At 35.0% G+C, this 16,862-nt stretch overlaps 2 protein-coding genes across 2 annotated transcripts in view; one reads left to right on the plus strand and one right to left on the minus strand.

Moving 5' to 3' along the window:
* lrrk2 (leucine-rich repeat kinase 2) overlaps positions 1 to 5,291 on the plus strand; it is a 46,363-nt gene extending 41,072 nt beyond the window's left edge. Inside the window, exons 47-50 of the mRNA XM_065291191.2 lie at positions 3,800 to 3,952; positions 4,026 to 4,213; positions 4,372 to 4,449; positions 4,543 to 5,291. Of these exons, the coding sequence (XP_065147263.1) occupies positions 3,800 to 3,952; positions 4,026 to 4,213; positions 4,372 to 4,449; positions 4,543 to 4,664 (541 nt within the window). The 3' untranslated portion in view covers positions 4,665 to 5,291. The remainder of the gene's footprint in view (positions 1 to 3,799; positions 3,953 to 4,025; positions 4,214 to 4,371; positions 4,450 to 4,542) is intronic.
* Positions 5,292 to 9,100: 3,809 nt separating this feature from the next.
* On the minus strand, positions 9,101 to 16,208 carry spi1a (Spi-1 proto-oncogene a). Its single transcript, XM_065291190.2, has 5 exons — positions 15,944 to 16,208; positions 15,575 to 15,665; positions 15,223 to 15,392; positions 12,020 to 12,176; positions 9,101 to 9,757 (listed from the first exon to the last, which is right to left on the minus strand). Exons 1-5 carry the CDS (start codon positions 15,980 to 15,982, stop codon positions 9,441 to 9,443), a joined length of 774 nt encoding a protein of 257 aa, XP_065147262.1. The 5' UTR covers positions 15,983 to 16,208; the 3' UTR covers positions 9,101 to 9,440.
* Positions 16,209 to 16,862: the final 654 nt, after the last annotated feature.

Raw genomic sequence — 16,862 nt, forward strand, 5'->3', positions numbered from 1 at the left:
TGCTCTTTCAAGAATTGCATTCTATCTTGTAGTGATTTTTCTTTAAACGCTCTGCATCTTTTCAATGGATGAAGTTTTACATGTATTGGGCAGCTTTTGTTCAGGCTAACTGATCTCTTTTCCCGTTCAGATCGTATTTTAGTTAAATGATTAACTTGAGTCTTGTGAACAGAAATTGGCATTTGTCTTTGTCTTTAAATTCTTTCTCATTTTTCGCGTGAGGAAATGTACTGAAACTCGGATCTGTATGTGCTTTTGCTTCCGAACAAACCAAATTTGCAAACACTGAGAAAGGTGGAAAAGCAACATGATATTCTTGCTTATATTTGGATCCAAATGACATCCACTTTTCTTGAATGTATATGGAACTTTCTCCACAATAGGATTTACTCCCTTAGAAGTGTCCCAAGTATGCCAGACCTGGTATGTATCCTTCAAGCTTAGCAGCTTCTAGTTCTGAGAGGATGTCTTCTAAATCTCAGAGCTTTGGTGGGTCTTTGTTTGACACTCCGGGAAAGTTTTCAAGTTTAGCAAAAAGAGCATGATCAATTGCTTCTGGAGAACCATATATTTTCTCAATTGTCTGCCATGTAATTCTCAGCACAGCTGATGGATTTCTGATATGAGCAGCTTTCAGTTGCCATGCATGCTCAGAAGATTCTCTACCCAGGTATTTAAATAAGAGATCAATCTTATGCAGAAGAAAGAACAAGACCAGAAAAAGCACCATTGAAAGATGATTTCCATGCCCAGTAGTTAATGGGCTTGTCCTCAAAGTAGGTAAGCCCAGCTGACACAAGCTGCATATGAGCTAGATACTTTGCGAGGTCATAGGTAATGGACAAGAAATCTTCTTTATCCGGATATCTACTCTGCATTTGGTAGTGATAAGGAGATTACATTTTGGTGAAATTCTGAGACATGTTTGCACCAAAATACATGATTTATGAACTAATTGGTAATGGTAAGTGCTTAAAATCTGACTCACTTTTAATTGGACTTACAAAGTGAGAAGCTTGAACTGTTGGTTGGTAGTTTACCACTTCTGACCTTAGATTGTGTTATGAATGGGAACTGACACTCTACTGGCTGCGCAACGTTTTCTTTTTAACAATGCTTCCTCCAGTACCTGTGCTTCTGCTAAAGCAGCATCATTTTCTTGCAAAGCCTTCAGTGTAGCTTGAAGAAGTGCCTGTTCAACTTTCAATTCTATTTCTCTTTTAGCATACGCTGCTCTGGCTTGTGCAGCTTCTGTTTTTGCTCTTGCTTTAAGACCACTATGCTGGCACTTGAGTGACGACTGCTCTTGAGGAACAACTGGATGCTTTTGAGGAATGTGCGCTGACAGAATGCACCTCTTCGGCTGTGCCTGAGTCTGTCCGACCTTCTGCCATTCTTATATAGGACTTGATATGCAGAAAAATCAGATTAATGTGAAAGAGTCTTTAGAATGTCTAAATCTTGATCCCACACAAATCTTGAGCGTCCTTCTCAGTCTGTTGAATTAATGTCTTTTCACTGTACTGGCCTTGTTAGACTTCTCTAGCATCCAACTATCAAATAAGTTTAACAGTGACTTAAAAAACTTGGCTGGACACATCAAGTCGTTTACAAAGTGTTAAAAATGTTAAATGTTTCAACTGAGAAACTGTAAAAATATACAACATTCAGTATTACTAAGTATAAAATTGAAAGATTACATATTAATGGTATAGTAAGGTTAAATAAATCAAGAAAATGTACATCAAAATAACCTTTTCAATCATATTACACAATAAATGAACAATATGTACTTACTATGGTTGTGACAATTAATCGGGCAAATGCGCGTTTTCTCAATTAATGAATTTGAATGAATTACGGTGAAATGCAGCCACATCCAAAAGCCAGGGGGCGCTCTCGCTTAGAAACACCATTTGTGCCACAGAAGAAGTAGCATTACTAACACTATTCCAGGAAATATCTAGAGGCATATTTATATCGCTGTTCTTCAGATTGTTTCAGGTATTTTCATGATAATAAAGAATATTTTAAATTATTGTGTTTGACGAGTGTTGCTTTTTTAAATGCACGTTATAAACAAGTCAAACTTGTAGTGATTTTAGATTGATAAGGACTTCCTACTGATCACGGAGCCGTAGTACATGCACAAGCTTTGCATGAAACACTGAATCGGAGCCTTACGATTCAGAATCGATTTTAGACAGGTCTTTTTAATGGGAACGCAATGCATCGATGCACATCCCTAGTTCTTACAGACATTGCGTTTAACAGATGCAAAGAAAGATGTTTGAGGATGTCACAGCTACCAAAATTTTCTGAACTACTGCGTAATGACAAAAATCTGCATGATTTGGTCACTGGCTTTGCAGGAGAAACCACGCTGCAACTAACTAGCATAGCGGTTAGCCACCTTGTCGTTCTCAGTGGCAAATGACTGCTAAAAACACACACACAAGTTCACCCACTCGACGTGCACCAATTCGTGGGCGGGATGATGTCAGTTTTTTATTGCTGCTAACAATATCTATATAGCCTACTGTCTACAAACATTAATAATATTAACATTTCTATACATCGTTTAAAAGGTATAACGGGTTTAGCATCAGTATATGGTCTCTGTTTGGAGATACAGATGCTCTAGCATCATAAATGGAGTATTTTGTGACAGAAGTCCAGATGACAACATGCAGAATATGAATGTGATTTCTTACCTTTGTGTTGATATAACAATCGCGAATCAAATCAGTTTCAGATGTGTGAATAATCCATAAAAAAGTCCAATAAAATACATCCTATGACCATTTTTGTCCACAAATGCGTATAATCCGTCTGTTGTTTACAATCTAAGGACTATTTACGTCATTAATACTGCATATGAGATTACACTTTAGGTTCCAGTAAACACATAAACACGCGTTAAAACTTTGTTTTTAAAAGTAGGCGGGAGTATAATCCATAATATCCAAATAGCACTGTTATTTCCATGAGACATGATAACAGTATAGAGGATATCAGCGAAGTGACTGCTCTGTGCTCTCTAGCTACCTGGTGGGTGGAGACCTGCGAGTGGGGTGGAGTGGTGGGAAAATGCAAACAGAGTGTGACGAAAAGGCTAGTTACGTCACAACAGAGCTGATTTTAAAAAACTGTGCAATCTGAGACTCAAGGCAGAGGACATTCAGAAACCTGTATCTCACTCAAAACAGCATGGATGGATTGTTTGCCAAGTTTGTATGCACCAGAGACACAAAATAAATTTTCGAAGCAACTGATTCAATTGATTCAAAGTTTTGAAAAGCTTCATTTCTCCCATCACTAAAAATAAGTCCCCTCAAAATCTAAATCAACACAGTCCTGCACATTGTCAATAATAAAATTATATATTTTAAATATGATAGCTATCTACAGATTTAACTTGAGACAGACATCATATTTTTATTGTTGGCAAATTGGTCTTAAAAGGCTCTGATTAGATTAGCTTGAACTTTATTGCCATTAATGGTAGAGAGAACTACAGGAACAATAAACAGCAGTTAACATCTAACCAGATGTGCAAATACCAATAATATATGTATTGAAGATTTTAATGAAGTGTACATTTATGATTGTGTCTATAAAATTATTATAAATTCACTTTTACTTACAAAAACATAAACAAAATCCATAGGGATTTTGTCTACAGTTTTCCACATACATCAAAACTTTTTAGACTTCTGGTCAGAAATCTAACCGGTGGGATTTGAATATGTTGCTTGAACATAAAACATGGTGCTGATGTTGAGATGTGTTTGTTCAGGCACCATGGTCGATTCAGCGGTGATGCGTGTATATTACGTTTAGCGGTGGACAAACACGTGTATGTGAGTAAAACAGGAAGCAACAGTGTGGAGGTCTGGGACAAGAAGAGCGACAGGATGGTAAACCTCATCGACTGCGCACAATTACTCGGGTAAGCAACACACACGCACAAACACACTCAATTTTACCGGCACGCTTTTAACCCTCTCAATTACTCTTAACAGACACGATTCTGCCAGAAAGGTTCAGAGTGAAGACACCGTCAAATCACTGCTGGTTCAGCACAGCGGTACTCTTTGGATCGGGACTAGGGCAGGACACATCCTGTTAGTGGAGACCTCCAGCTGTCAACTACTGCAGAGCATCAGCCCACACTGCCACTCCATACGCTGCATGAGTTCGGCCACGCTCGGTACTGAACACTGCACCGTTCACATAAAGATACACACCACAACTTCCTCAAGTGGATCTATTGTTAGGGCACCTTTCTAGTCACAAGAACTAGTTTAATAATGAAGTAAATAAGTGGTATCACAAAAAGCATTTTACTTCTTTGCTTATGCTCCACAGAAACACTAAACCGAAGCAGTGTTGTTCTAGTCTTGGGTAGACGGCAACGCATGCAAGATCAAATCAAAACACCATCCAGTAAGATCATTCTGTACATGTATTCTATATTTATAGTATAAAATATTATCTAGACATTTCTTAATTCTTGCTGTGTGTTTGTGATGGTCTCAGGTCAGGATTCAGTGCTGATGGTGTGGAGCGGGTCACTTCCTCTAGAGGTCAAAGATCTGAGCAGGCACCAAGAGCTTCGAGACAACGTCACCAGCAAAATAAGAGAGACACTTCATGACTGAAATCTCACGTCTGCCTGTGTGTCACTTCCTGTGGTATTACCTGTGAAACGCAACAACTGTTTATGCTGTAATGACAAAGGGACCCATGTAAAAATACTGTTATGATTTATCATTGTGTATAGTGATGTACCGATACATCAACTTATTTTTTTATAGAAACAACTTCTATATAGCTATAGATTGTTATGTTTACAATATATGAAAGCTGACAGAAAAGGGATATTACACCCCCAAAATGAAAATTGTGTCATCTTGTACCACAGTTTCTTTATTCTGCTGAACACAAAAGAATATATTTAGATAAATGGTGGTAACCAAATACTGTGGAAGTGAATGAGTAATGTCAATTGTGTGCTTACAGTCATTTTTAAAAAAAACTCATACCGGTTTGGGACAATATTAGAGGAAGTTTTGACACAATATGTTTATTTTGGGGTGAATTATCCCTTTATACAAACTATAATGAAAGTGGCAAACACTAAACACTTTAGTTAGCTTATCCTTATTATTCAAGGATCTTTTTAATTTTTTTATTTGTGATAGTTAAGCCATACAAAACCGGAGATAGCCATTCTTTAAAGGAATAGTCTACCCTTTTCAAATATTAAACTATGTTATTACCTCAACCTAGACGAATTAATACATACCTATCTTTTTTCAATGCGTGCACTGTACAGCGCATTGTGAATGTGTTAGCATTTAGCCTAGCCCCATTCATTCCTATGGTACCAAAAAAATTTTTTATTTTGTGGCACCATACTTACTGGGATAACTCCTCATGTAACAGTCTTTAAATAGGGAAAACACGGAAGTGTTTGGTGGCTTCCCTGTTTGGTACCATAGGAATGAATGGGGCTAGGCTAAATGCTAACACATTCACAACGCGCTGTACAGTGCACGCATTGAAAAAAGATAGATACGTATTAATTTGTCTAAGTTGAGGTAATAACATTATTAACATATTGCATAATATGGCAAAAGGGTAGACTATTCCTTTAACATAACATCTTTAAAAAACCCTTTTTATACAACTTTACTATACGTAGTAACATCCGTGTTCCCCAAATGCACTATAATTACTATAATTATGTTTTTGTTAGTGACCGTGTCTGTGAACTCCAGGTTAAAGCCTCATAAACTAATGATGAGATTCAGAGCATCAAAGTTTGATTTCACATTGATTTCAGTCAAGATTAAAAATATCAAGATTACATGTTCTTTACATTCTGTAAAATGATTTTATGTAGAAAACAGTAAATCCGGGTTTAGCCGGGTTTTCACAGACTGAGTCACATTTATGCACTTGAGAAGCGCTTTATCCAAAGTGGCACAGCACAATCAAGGTTTGTTTTTATGTGTTTCGTGTGTATCAAACCTATGATCTTGGGGAGTTAGCATTAGCTCTGTCAGTTAATGTAAAAGAGAAATTACGGTAAAAATGATTTTACCTTTTGTAAGTGTATACTGTTTTAACATAACCTTACATTTATGCATTTGGCAGACGCTTTTATCCAAAACGGCTTACACTGCATTACAAGCTATACATTTCTTTTTTCCCCCAGTATGTGTGTTCACTGGGTTTGAACCCATGACCTTTTGTGTGTTAATGTAGTGCACTATCCCTAAGCTATGCTTATTGTTGTCAGTGTTTCTGAGGTACTTTATGGGTTTTACAGATTTGCTAATGTAGTCATTAAATCTCTGATCATGCTTTTGCATGCATGCGAGAATTGTTTCATATGAAATTTATAATGTGAATTAAGGAAATGACCATTCAAATCTGATAACTGTAAACTTAAAGTTACACTACAAACACTGTGCATACATATGTATGTTTAGTGACCACATTATGATCTTTAATGACCGCATGAGCCAGTAATTTGTTATACAATGTATTTAAGCAAAACAAACTGGAGAATAAGGCATTGAAAAAGATTTGACTGCTAAATGTATTTGAATTATTCATGCTGTGTACGTGCTTTCGTGCGTGTTTATGTGAAACTTTTGTCCAGCCATCTTGGCCAGGACTTCCTGGATAAGGAGATGCTTATAATCTCAATGGGACTTTCCTGGAAAAATAAAGGATAAATAAATAAAAATGAATAAATACATTTTGATCATTGGCAACAATTTTTTGGGTCATTCCTATTATGCAAGACATTATTATGTCTTCACCTAAATTATACATTGTTATTCTATAAAATATTAAACTCACTAATTTTAAATATGGAAATCATATTGGTTCACCTCTTGTATCACAAAACTAAACATGCACTCAAAAAATGTTTACCTTATTTGAACACAATTGATGAAGTTTCTGTTTTTAAACATAGTTGCATCATTTTAAACTGAATTGAACTTTTGGGCGAGCAAATGTAGAAATGAAGTGCTATTTTATGCATTTTAATGAGGGTGAAATTTGAGTTTGTGTTAAAGAGCACACACAAAACAATGTTATTTTGTGTATTTGGTACGATATGTGTTTGCGTGGTTTATGATTAAAAAAACACACTATTTTCACATACCGTACATTATTGTTGCTGCCTTTGTATAAAGCTCATTGTTTTGAAAAGCGCAGTGTCCTCCGATTGGCCAGCTAACCAGAACGTTGTGATTGGATAAAAGTGAGAGAGAAAAGTGGAGATAAAAGTTATCAAAGAGTAAGTAATTGAGTAGAGCTTACGTGTTAATTTCATGTTGAGTGAACACGAATACTACTTTTGATAGGTGCAGACCGGGAACACCCCACAAGAGCTGCAGTTTTGGAGATGCTCTGGTCGAGTCGTCTAGCCATCACAATTTCTCCTCAAAGTTAATGTGTTAGAAGAAGCTGAAAATATGGGCAAGCGTAAGGGCCCTGAGATGGTGCCAGGGGCCCCAGTTTAACTTCATTTTATAAAATACATTAATTTATCATCAATTCTGTGTAATTACACCTCAGAAAAATAAGGCTACTAACCAACAGCATTAGATTTAATATGTTTTTTTAATTCAAATTTTTTGTTTTGGTAATTCGGAATGTTTTATGCCCTAAATATTCTTTGGTTGGGGCATAACCACTGGGGCTAGACAACTGGGTCAGAGCATCTCCAAACCTGCAGCTCTTGTGGGGTGTTCCCGGTCTGTAGTGCTCACCTATCAACAGGAAGGATGGAAAAGCGGTGAACCGGCAACAGGGTCATTTATTTATTTATTTAATATCAATTTATTTATTAGGACAATAAAATTGGGATTAATATAAACTATAAATTTAATGGATTAATTAAAGGTAAAATCTGTTAGTCGGTAGTTTTCAAATGTGGGGCATTTTGTTAATAGTCCCCTAAATGGCAGAATAGAGCCGCATAGATATACATAGCATCATCTGCATACATAGATATTATAAAAGTGCACATTGAGTATCTGATGAAGTAAAACCTACAAACAACAGAAAGGCTTTTATGATGTAAAATAAGGATTCTGCACTTTTAGAAAGTTACTGTTTGAATGAAAGCAGAATACATTTACACAAAAGGTCAGATGCATCTATTAAAGAACACAAAGTTATTTCAAAATATTCAAAAACATATATATAACATTATTTTTAAACAGTTTTATGCAAAGTCAAGACATTTTTTTCAACTTTCTCATCACTTTATAATAATGATGTTTTAATTAATAATAATAATGTTTTAACTCTCACAACTAGTCGCAGGATTTGGGACCCTACACTATAAAAAAATTCCGTAGAAATGACAATGTTATTGCAGCTGGGTTGCCGGTAATTTACCGTAGATTTAAATTTATGCTATTTACTGGCAAGAGTTTGTTCAAAGTTAAATAAATTTTAAATATTAACAACTCTTTATCTTTACAGACTAAAACTATACAATAACAGCCTCATGCAAAGCATTCTGGGAACCAGAAATCATCATCAACCTTTTTCTGTTTTTTTGCTTCAGATTTTGTTTCCCAGAATGTTTTGCTTGATGCTGTTTTTTTAGTTTTACTCTGTAAAGACAAAGATTTGTAAATGTTTAATGTTCATTTAACTTTGAACAAAATGTTGCCAGTAAAAAACATAAATTTAAATCTACGGTAAGTTACTGGCATCCAGCTGCAATTTCTACGGAATTTTTTTACAGTGTATATTTAATATAATATTTACTAAAATCCTTTTGTTATTGTTGCCTTTGTCAGTTCACATGCAGTCCACTTATTTTAAATAAATCCAGCCTCTGCACTCTCCAAAAATCTAACGGGACATTAACTTTATAAAAAGTACACATTTGTACCTAAAGGGTGCATATTAGTTACATACAGGTTCCGTTTAAGGTACATGCCTGTGCATATTAGGACCTTTTAAAGGATACCATCCAAGTGACAGCTTTTGTACAGCTTTCTTTTTAACACCCTTTACAATCTGTTGTGTGAAATATGACATCCCAAATCTTCAGTAATATCCCTGAATTTATTAGCAATTACGTTGTGTAACTGAAGCACAAAGATTAATATTACATTGAACTCACTGATTAGCTCAACAATAACACAAGTGTGTCCAGCCCATTATACAGTGTCACGAAACTACAGACTTTCATTAAATCATGCTGCGTTTATTTGTCTGCCCTTCACTTACAAAAACACACCGATGTTTGCTAATGGTTTTTAAGTTCAAATTTGAAATCCCTGAGATAAAATCATTACAAAAAGAATGCTCTGCTTGACAGGATCTTTGAGAATATTGATGTATATGTGGGAAAATCTGTATTAAATTGTGTCACGTCCATCAGTTCTCTCTCAGTGATGATACTGTCGCCTCTCCACTGACATCCTCCTCATCACATCACCGCTGAACTGATACGTCAGTTTCTTCTTCACTTTTTTGACCTCGCCCGTCTTGCCGTAGTTTCGCAGGGCCCTGGCCATCTTCTGATAGGTCATCCTCTTGCGGTTGCCCTTCTGCTGGCCCCATCGACCGGCAAGAGTCTCCTTGTGCTTGGAGGAGAACTGAAAGATGCCTCGCTCTCTGTCCACCCACCAGATGCAGTCTCGCATGTCTCCGTCTTGAAGGAGGTCCAGAAGGAACTGATAGAGGCGAACTTTTCTTTTGTTTCCTGTAGAAGTTGACATTCATGGATGGTGAATCAAAAGGGCTTAAGTCTACTTATATTCTTCTCATTTTTATTGTTTTATATTATTACTCATTTTTAAACACGCATCATCTAGAAATATATAGGTTAACACAACTTCAACATTATTTGTTAACTAAAGAAATACTGAAAAGGAACAAACCTTACCAAAAACATAGTTGTGTGCATCTTGACACAAAACAATGTCACTGATGTATAAAATGTGTCAGTACAAGGTGCATTTTAGACTGGGACCAGGATAAGCCCTGTCCGGGAAACCGCAGTAAATTGAAATGACTTAATAATAATAATTTAATAATTTAAGGCAGCAAAGGGTTTTTACAGTGTGGCTTTGAACCCAGGGAACAAATTATGCATTGTAAGTCGCTTTGGATAAAATTGTCTGTCAAATGTTTTGAATATAAATGTTTGGATCCCTGCTCATGCCTAGATCTGGCCCTGGCACTAATGTTGATGTAATTCAGCCATCAATGCAGCATCTATGTGATTCTATAATTGTTTTTTATTAAAGGTGCCAAAGAATGCATTAAAATAATCTCTTAAATTGTTCTCTGATATCTGCATAAAATGTATGTGACTTTATAAAGTGCAAAAATTATCCAGATACATCTCCATTTACAAGCCTAGGATTTGCCCTCAGAATGAAATGGTCTATTATTACCTTATTTAAAAAGGTCATGAATAATAATGTCAAGCTCTGCTCTGCTCATCTTCTGATAAAAAAAGGAATTTCCAGGAGACGCGAGTGTTGATGCAAGCCGGTCTTTTGTTGTGGGGACTTTCCACGCCCCAAACTTGGCGCTAGATGAAACAAACTGTGATTGGTTGTTTAACATGTTGGTCAAACGGCCTCATGGGTGAGCATTGGCAAAAAGAAGCTACCATGAATTGGCTGGTGGCTCTCAAAGCAAACCAACCTTACGTTTTTGAGTCTGTATCAGATGAAGATACAGATTTTGGGGAATAATCGATTGTTTGGAGATTGTTAATGGACGTTTCTGAGTGCTGAGTGGGGGTTTGTTTCAGTATGGACCCACAAAACTTAATTTTAACATCAACAGTAGAACTTCAGGCTAAGCGTTAGCATATAGCATTAACTAGCATATAGTCACAACTTTGTTTTTAGCAATGTAACAACATTGTCCTTAATTTAACGTTTAATTTAAAGTTGGGGCGTACATCTGGACTGTAACATCACAGTCGGTGTTATGTTATGATTGGTCTGTTTTCCAGTGGTGTTTTACATGCACAAGGTTTACATAAGAACGAAGAAACAATAGTGTTTGAAACTCACAATATCTCATTACCTTTATTATTCATCTATGCATACATAAATGTATTACATTCTATGGCACCTTTAAAATAAAAAAATGTTTTTTAATAAAAGAAATGAATATGTTTGGCTTGACAACAATTTTTTTTATTTATTATTAATAATTATTTCTTTTTTTATTGAGAAATGCACAAAGGACAATCAACAAAGCAGAGATTAAACATAAGGCTAAAATGAGTGGTCAAACTTGCAGTGCATTTAAAAATATTAATAGCAGCCATTCTTCAAGATTCAAAATTCTTAAAACTCAGCATTGAAGAAGTTATAAAGGGGGAACCATGTTTGCAAATAATATCATTTTAGTTACTGTGGCTACTTCTATTGCTATTTGTGACCCTGGACCACAAAACCAGTCATAAGGGTCATTTTTTAAACTTGAGATTTGAAAGTTGAACAAATAAGCTTTCCATTGATGTACAGTACTGTTTATAGGATAGGACAATATTTGCCTAAGATACGACTATTTAAAATCTGGACAAATCTAAATATTGAGAAAATTGCCTTTAAAGTTGTCCAAATAAAGAAAAATGGATAATTTTGACCCATACAATGTTACATGTCATCAATGCGACTTAGTTTTGTGGTCCAGAGTCTCATATATTTTCTAGTAGCAAACTTGACTATACTGTATGTAATGTTTGGTCTTCCAGTTTTGCAGAAAGACTTTCGTCAGAAAGATTAAAGCTACAGTGCCCTTCATAAGTATTGGGACATTAAAGGTTTCAACACAACACCAACAAAGAACAACAACCTTTCATTCTGACTTACAGCATGTGCGCTATCATCAAACTGTGACTCACAGTATTGACATCTGAGATATCTTTTGGTTAAAAATTTAGTTCTGATATGAGATAATGAGCCTCTCCTGTCATGTCAAAGTGTTCATAACTCACCTATCAGAGCACTGGACGTCCCTGGATGTCTGTCATTGTCCTCTTCACCCTCTGATACCTCGAAGGGTGGACTGCGACCCCCAGGTTCCTCATCATCAGTGCTGCAGTGGGGGACGGGTGAGCGTTGGTACAGCTGGTGATGTGATACGTAAGTGTACTACAGAGAGAAAACTATTCATCAGTCTTGCTTCTGTATGACTAATGCTACTAGATTGCCAAAAATCACAATGATCAAAATGTCAATCAATCCCACCCAGTATTTGTAAACACAACGGAAAGTTTAACCGTAAAACTCTTCATTAGGTTAGCTGATTAATGGCACATCTTTGCTGGTCCATAGGGGTGGACAAGACCAAAAATCAATTTCACGAAATGGGTGAGTGATATATTTCACAGTATAGTGTATAAAAGAGTAAGTACTGGAAGCGTGGGAAAAAGTTCTGGTCTTTTTATCAGGGTTACTGTTCATAATGCTAGACATGAAAAAGATCTTACACTTTCCCACATCTTAACTTATTTTTAAGCAGAAAATGCTGGTTTAGCGTGATCGTGTATTATTGCTCTCATCTACTTGGAAACCACAGAATTACTTTACATTGAAAGAGGAAGTATGAAAACACAGTGTCAACAAAAAGGGACACACAACTGTGTGGCTCTGGATTTACTAATCATGTTTGCTTTCAAATCATTGCAGAAAACCACAGTATTTAAACACTCAACTACAGCTATTATCTAAAATGAAACTTTTCTGTCATCATTTACTGTACTCATTCACAGTCATGTGTGACCCATTATGTAAAAACCAAGCTAAAGTCATTTTTAGTGATTTACGGTTTTGTTTTTAACATAAAATTAAAATAACATTGATATCTTTAGTATTGAATAGTGTGTGCTGTATTCCAAGTTTCCTGAAGCCATATGACAGGTTTGCGTTATTTCCTAAATGTAAGTTGTTATTCATATTTGATGACTGATAAACTTGGAAATTCTGCAAAAAAACCTTTGCCCAAAGGAAAGACAGATTTGGGATGACTTAAGAGTAAATAAATAATATCAAATGTTTTATTTTTTGGTGAACTGTACCTTCAAAAGACATGTAAAGCAGAATCTGTGAGAATTAATATAATGTGTGCATATAGTACGTGTTGTGTGTAAAGCTGTGTTGTGTATAGCGGCACTGACAGCAGTATTCAGTCAGGAAAAGACAATGTTGAGCAATAAGTTGTCTGTGCCTCCACTCACATCCTGCACATCTCTCTCTCTCTCTCTCTCTCTCTCTCTCTCTCTCTCTCTCTCTCTCTCTCTCTCTCAATCGCTGGCTGCAGACTAATATTTTATTGTTATCTCTGTTTATTTATATTGCTTATTGGATAAACACACTTTGCATTAAAATACATCATGGGCTCAGTAGAAAATAACATTTTAATGAGATTTTAATTTTAGTTATTTTTTCTAACAAAATTTCTAAAAATCCATAAAACAAATATACCTAGTACACAACATGTCAAGAGACTATACTACTATAATATAAGTGTATTTTGTCTTACTGCGCTGCCACTTACTTTTAAAAGTCTAAATGCCCTAAACCATATTGTTTTTAATATACATGTATATTGTTTGGCGGATTATAAAATAAATTACAAACAAAATATGACTTTTTTGTTGTGAAGACAGGAGTGATATTCGATCACTATGAGCTCAAAATAATGACAATGAAGTATAAAATAATAATAATGAAGTTAAATAAAATGAGAATATGAAATATGAAAAAAATATGAAAATCGAAAATATAAAAAAAAACCCTGTAAAATGATATTTATGAGCCTCAGCCTCGGTAGCAGTCATTGAGAAAAAAAAAACTCATGCATTGTCATCATGAACACACTTCACAAAACAACATTTTAGTTCAAAGGCATGCATATTTCAGGGTATCGTGAATCATTGATATCTGTCACAATTTTTACTATTCCATTTAAATGACATGCAACGACATGAAACAAAGCACTTGCATAGCTCTTCTGTTTAAAAGCTCTGCAAGTCAGAATACTTTTTATGAATGCTTTCTCTGTGTCCTCTTTCCCTTTACAGTTACAGTATACCCGAGTACATTTTTCAAATATCTATACTTGATCAGTTTATTTTCTTTGGAAACCTTACATACTTTTTCATTCCACTGCATTTCATTAAATTAAATTTAATACACTGTAAAACAATATTTAAAACACCTTGGTTTTGCAAGTCAATTTAACCTTCTTTTTTAAGATTTGACTTGTGATAAGTTAAAAAGTTGTTTAAAAATTTAAACTTCTTTTTATAAGTTAAAGTACCAGAATATATGTTGATTTGACAAAAATGATGATTTTTTTTACAGTGCACTTAATAACATTAAAAAATCTAGTACTTTCTTACTTTTACCCAAGCAAAAGTTTTACTTCTATTAAAAATTATTAGATTTTTAAGTACTTAAGTATTAAATGTAAAAAAACAACTTGTTTTTATGAAAATACAAGTAAAAATATTATGCTTTGAAATGAAGTAAAGTACATTTTCCAATGACAAACACTTGAAAAATGTTTCAAGTTAAGTATAGTCTACATTTAAACAAAGGCATTTTTCTTCGCAACATTTACTTTATAAATGTATCTCTTGTCCTCAAATGATTTAAAAGTATTCATACTGAGGTGTTGGTAAAATAACTGTACCAAGTCTAATCCTGCATATATGTTTTGTTAATTGTCACTCTTACTACATTTAAACAGTAAAACTATTTCAAGTTGTATTAAAATCTTGTGTATGTACTACAGAAATACATAAAGCAGTGCCCTTTGAATGTAGTTAGTGTTTAAGACACATTTTTGTCATTTTTGTGTAAATATATGGTTAGATGATGATCAACCTCCAATTTCACTCATTTGTCCACTTTCGTTGTTTAACCCAGAAAGTCCTGAGCAACACATGACCCACAGTCAAAGCAATGGAAACTTTCCATATACAGAAAATTTGTCTGGAAAATGCTGTAACTTCATAATCAAAGCATAATGTGTGTATTATGTTTAATATGAATAAACGGCCAGTACTAGAAAGACAAACAAATATTCTGATTTATTTTTTGGTTATTCAGCGTTGGGGGTAATAACTTTTATTCATTTATTTATTTATTAGGAAATCTCAAACTTCCTGGAAGTTTATAAAAAATATCAAACCTGTGGAGGAACTACAGGCAGAAGGGGTCCCATCCCAGGATCTACAGGTGGATGGTAGGTCTCCACATCTCTATAGTGGTACGGGGTGGAGGACAGCTCAATGCAGTTTCCCTGAGGGGGTTCATATTCACTGTGATGGGCATGAACACTTGAATATTCCCATCCATTTTCTGAAAATAAAAATGAAATGCCTGTGTAAAACTGCGTTTGTAATTTGAGAGTTTTGTGATTTAAATTGCTATGATTTTCCACAATAAAACTCTATGGAAATGAATAACTTGAAAACCAATTTGAGATATTTCCGAGAAATGAAATGAGTGAAAAGATGAGATTGATGTGAGATTCAGCTTACCAGCATGAGTTCCAGGTTCAGGAGTGAGATACGAATAGAAGTCGTACATCAGCCGACCGTCATGATCGTATGGGATTATTTCTTCTGGTAACTGAGAACAAAATTTACTTTGAATTTCTCTTTCTATATAATGTCTTCTTACTTGATGATAAATAAGTATCATTTTACATTTGTCACAGTTTTATAGATTTGAATGAAAAGCTATCTATGGTTAAAAAGTCAGAATTGTTTTGTTTAAGTTTGTTTGTTTTAGTAAAACTAATAACTAATTGACTGCTTTAATACATAATTACATTTATATACAAAAATGATACATTTTAGAATCTTTACAAAATTATAGGTTACAATATTTAAATTTTTTTTACTTACAGGTGAAATAACACAACTTTCCATTCTGTAATGCAACATGAGGCCCTTTAATCATACAGTCAAGCTTCTTCTGTGATGTCTATCTCACAGTTTCACTCTTTTTTACAGAATATTGCATAACTTGGAGATTACTTCACAAGGGTCTCTATCCTGTGCTAGCTCTGTTAAACGGACATATGCCTCAAATCTTGTTTTAAACCTCTCCTGCCTTCAGCTCGATTGTCCTGATGCGAGAAAGATTGAAATGCTGATGGTTTCTGATGATCTCTACTGCCATGGTCTGATTTACGGGACTTCACCTAAGGATCTGGCCTCTGATTGGTCGATGTGGCGATGACACGTGATTTTTCATTTGCAACATTGTCAAGGGATGTCAGCCAGGCCAATCAAGATCTAGATGATGGGTTGGCCAATTGTTTTTATCTAAAAGGGTTTTTGGACATTTGATTGGCATGTATACACAGACAAGTAGGTGTACATGAAACTTTAAATGGTTGGATTTGTGACCACTTTATTTCTGCCATTTTTATTCAAATTATATTTGTGATGATTATTAAGCGTAAGGCTCAGGTTAAATGACAACCCTCTATAGAGTAATTTAATATGCAGTGATGTGTGTCAATCAGAGGAAGATTTTTACATAAGCTATTGTCTAGGCATCATAAAGTTGAATGTGTCGAACAAAGTGAAGTTCTGAGAGAGTCTTGTTCCCCTTTTCATCAAAGAATCGCTCTGTTATCGCAGGTTTTGGGGAAGCAACTACTACTGCTGCATAAACAAACACATTATTCTGTGCTTGCCCTGGATTTTTATGCACTGCACTTGTAGGACATTACAGTAGATGTTTCTCACATTGCTTTGGATGTGGAAAATTTTTGTGCAAAAATTCCTTTAAAGCAAACTAAGCAATAATTAAATA

Source organism: Paramisgurnus dabryanus, chromosome 23 (genome assembly GCF_030506205.2).
Source record: "Paramisgurnus dabryanus chromosome 23, PD_genome_1.1, whole genome shotgun sequence".
Lineage (NCBI taxonomy): Eukaryota > Metazoa > Chordata > Actinopteri > Cypriniformes > Cobitidae > Paramisgurnus > Paramisgurnus dabryanus.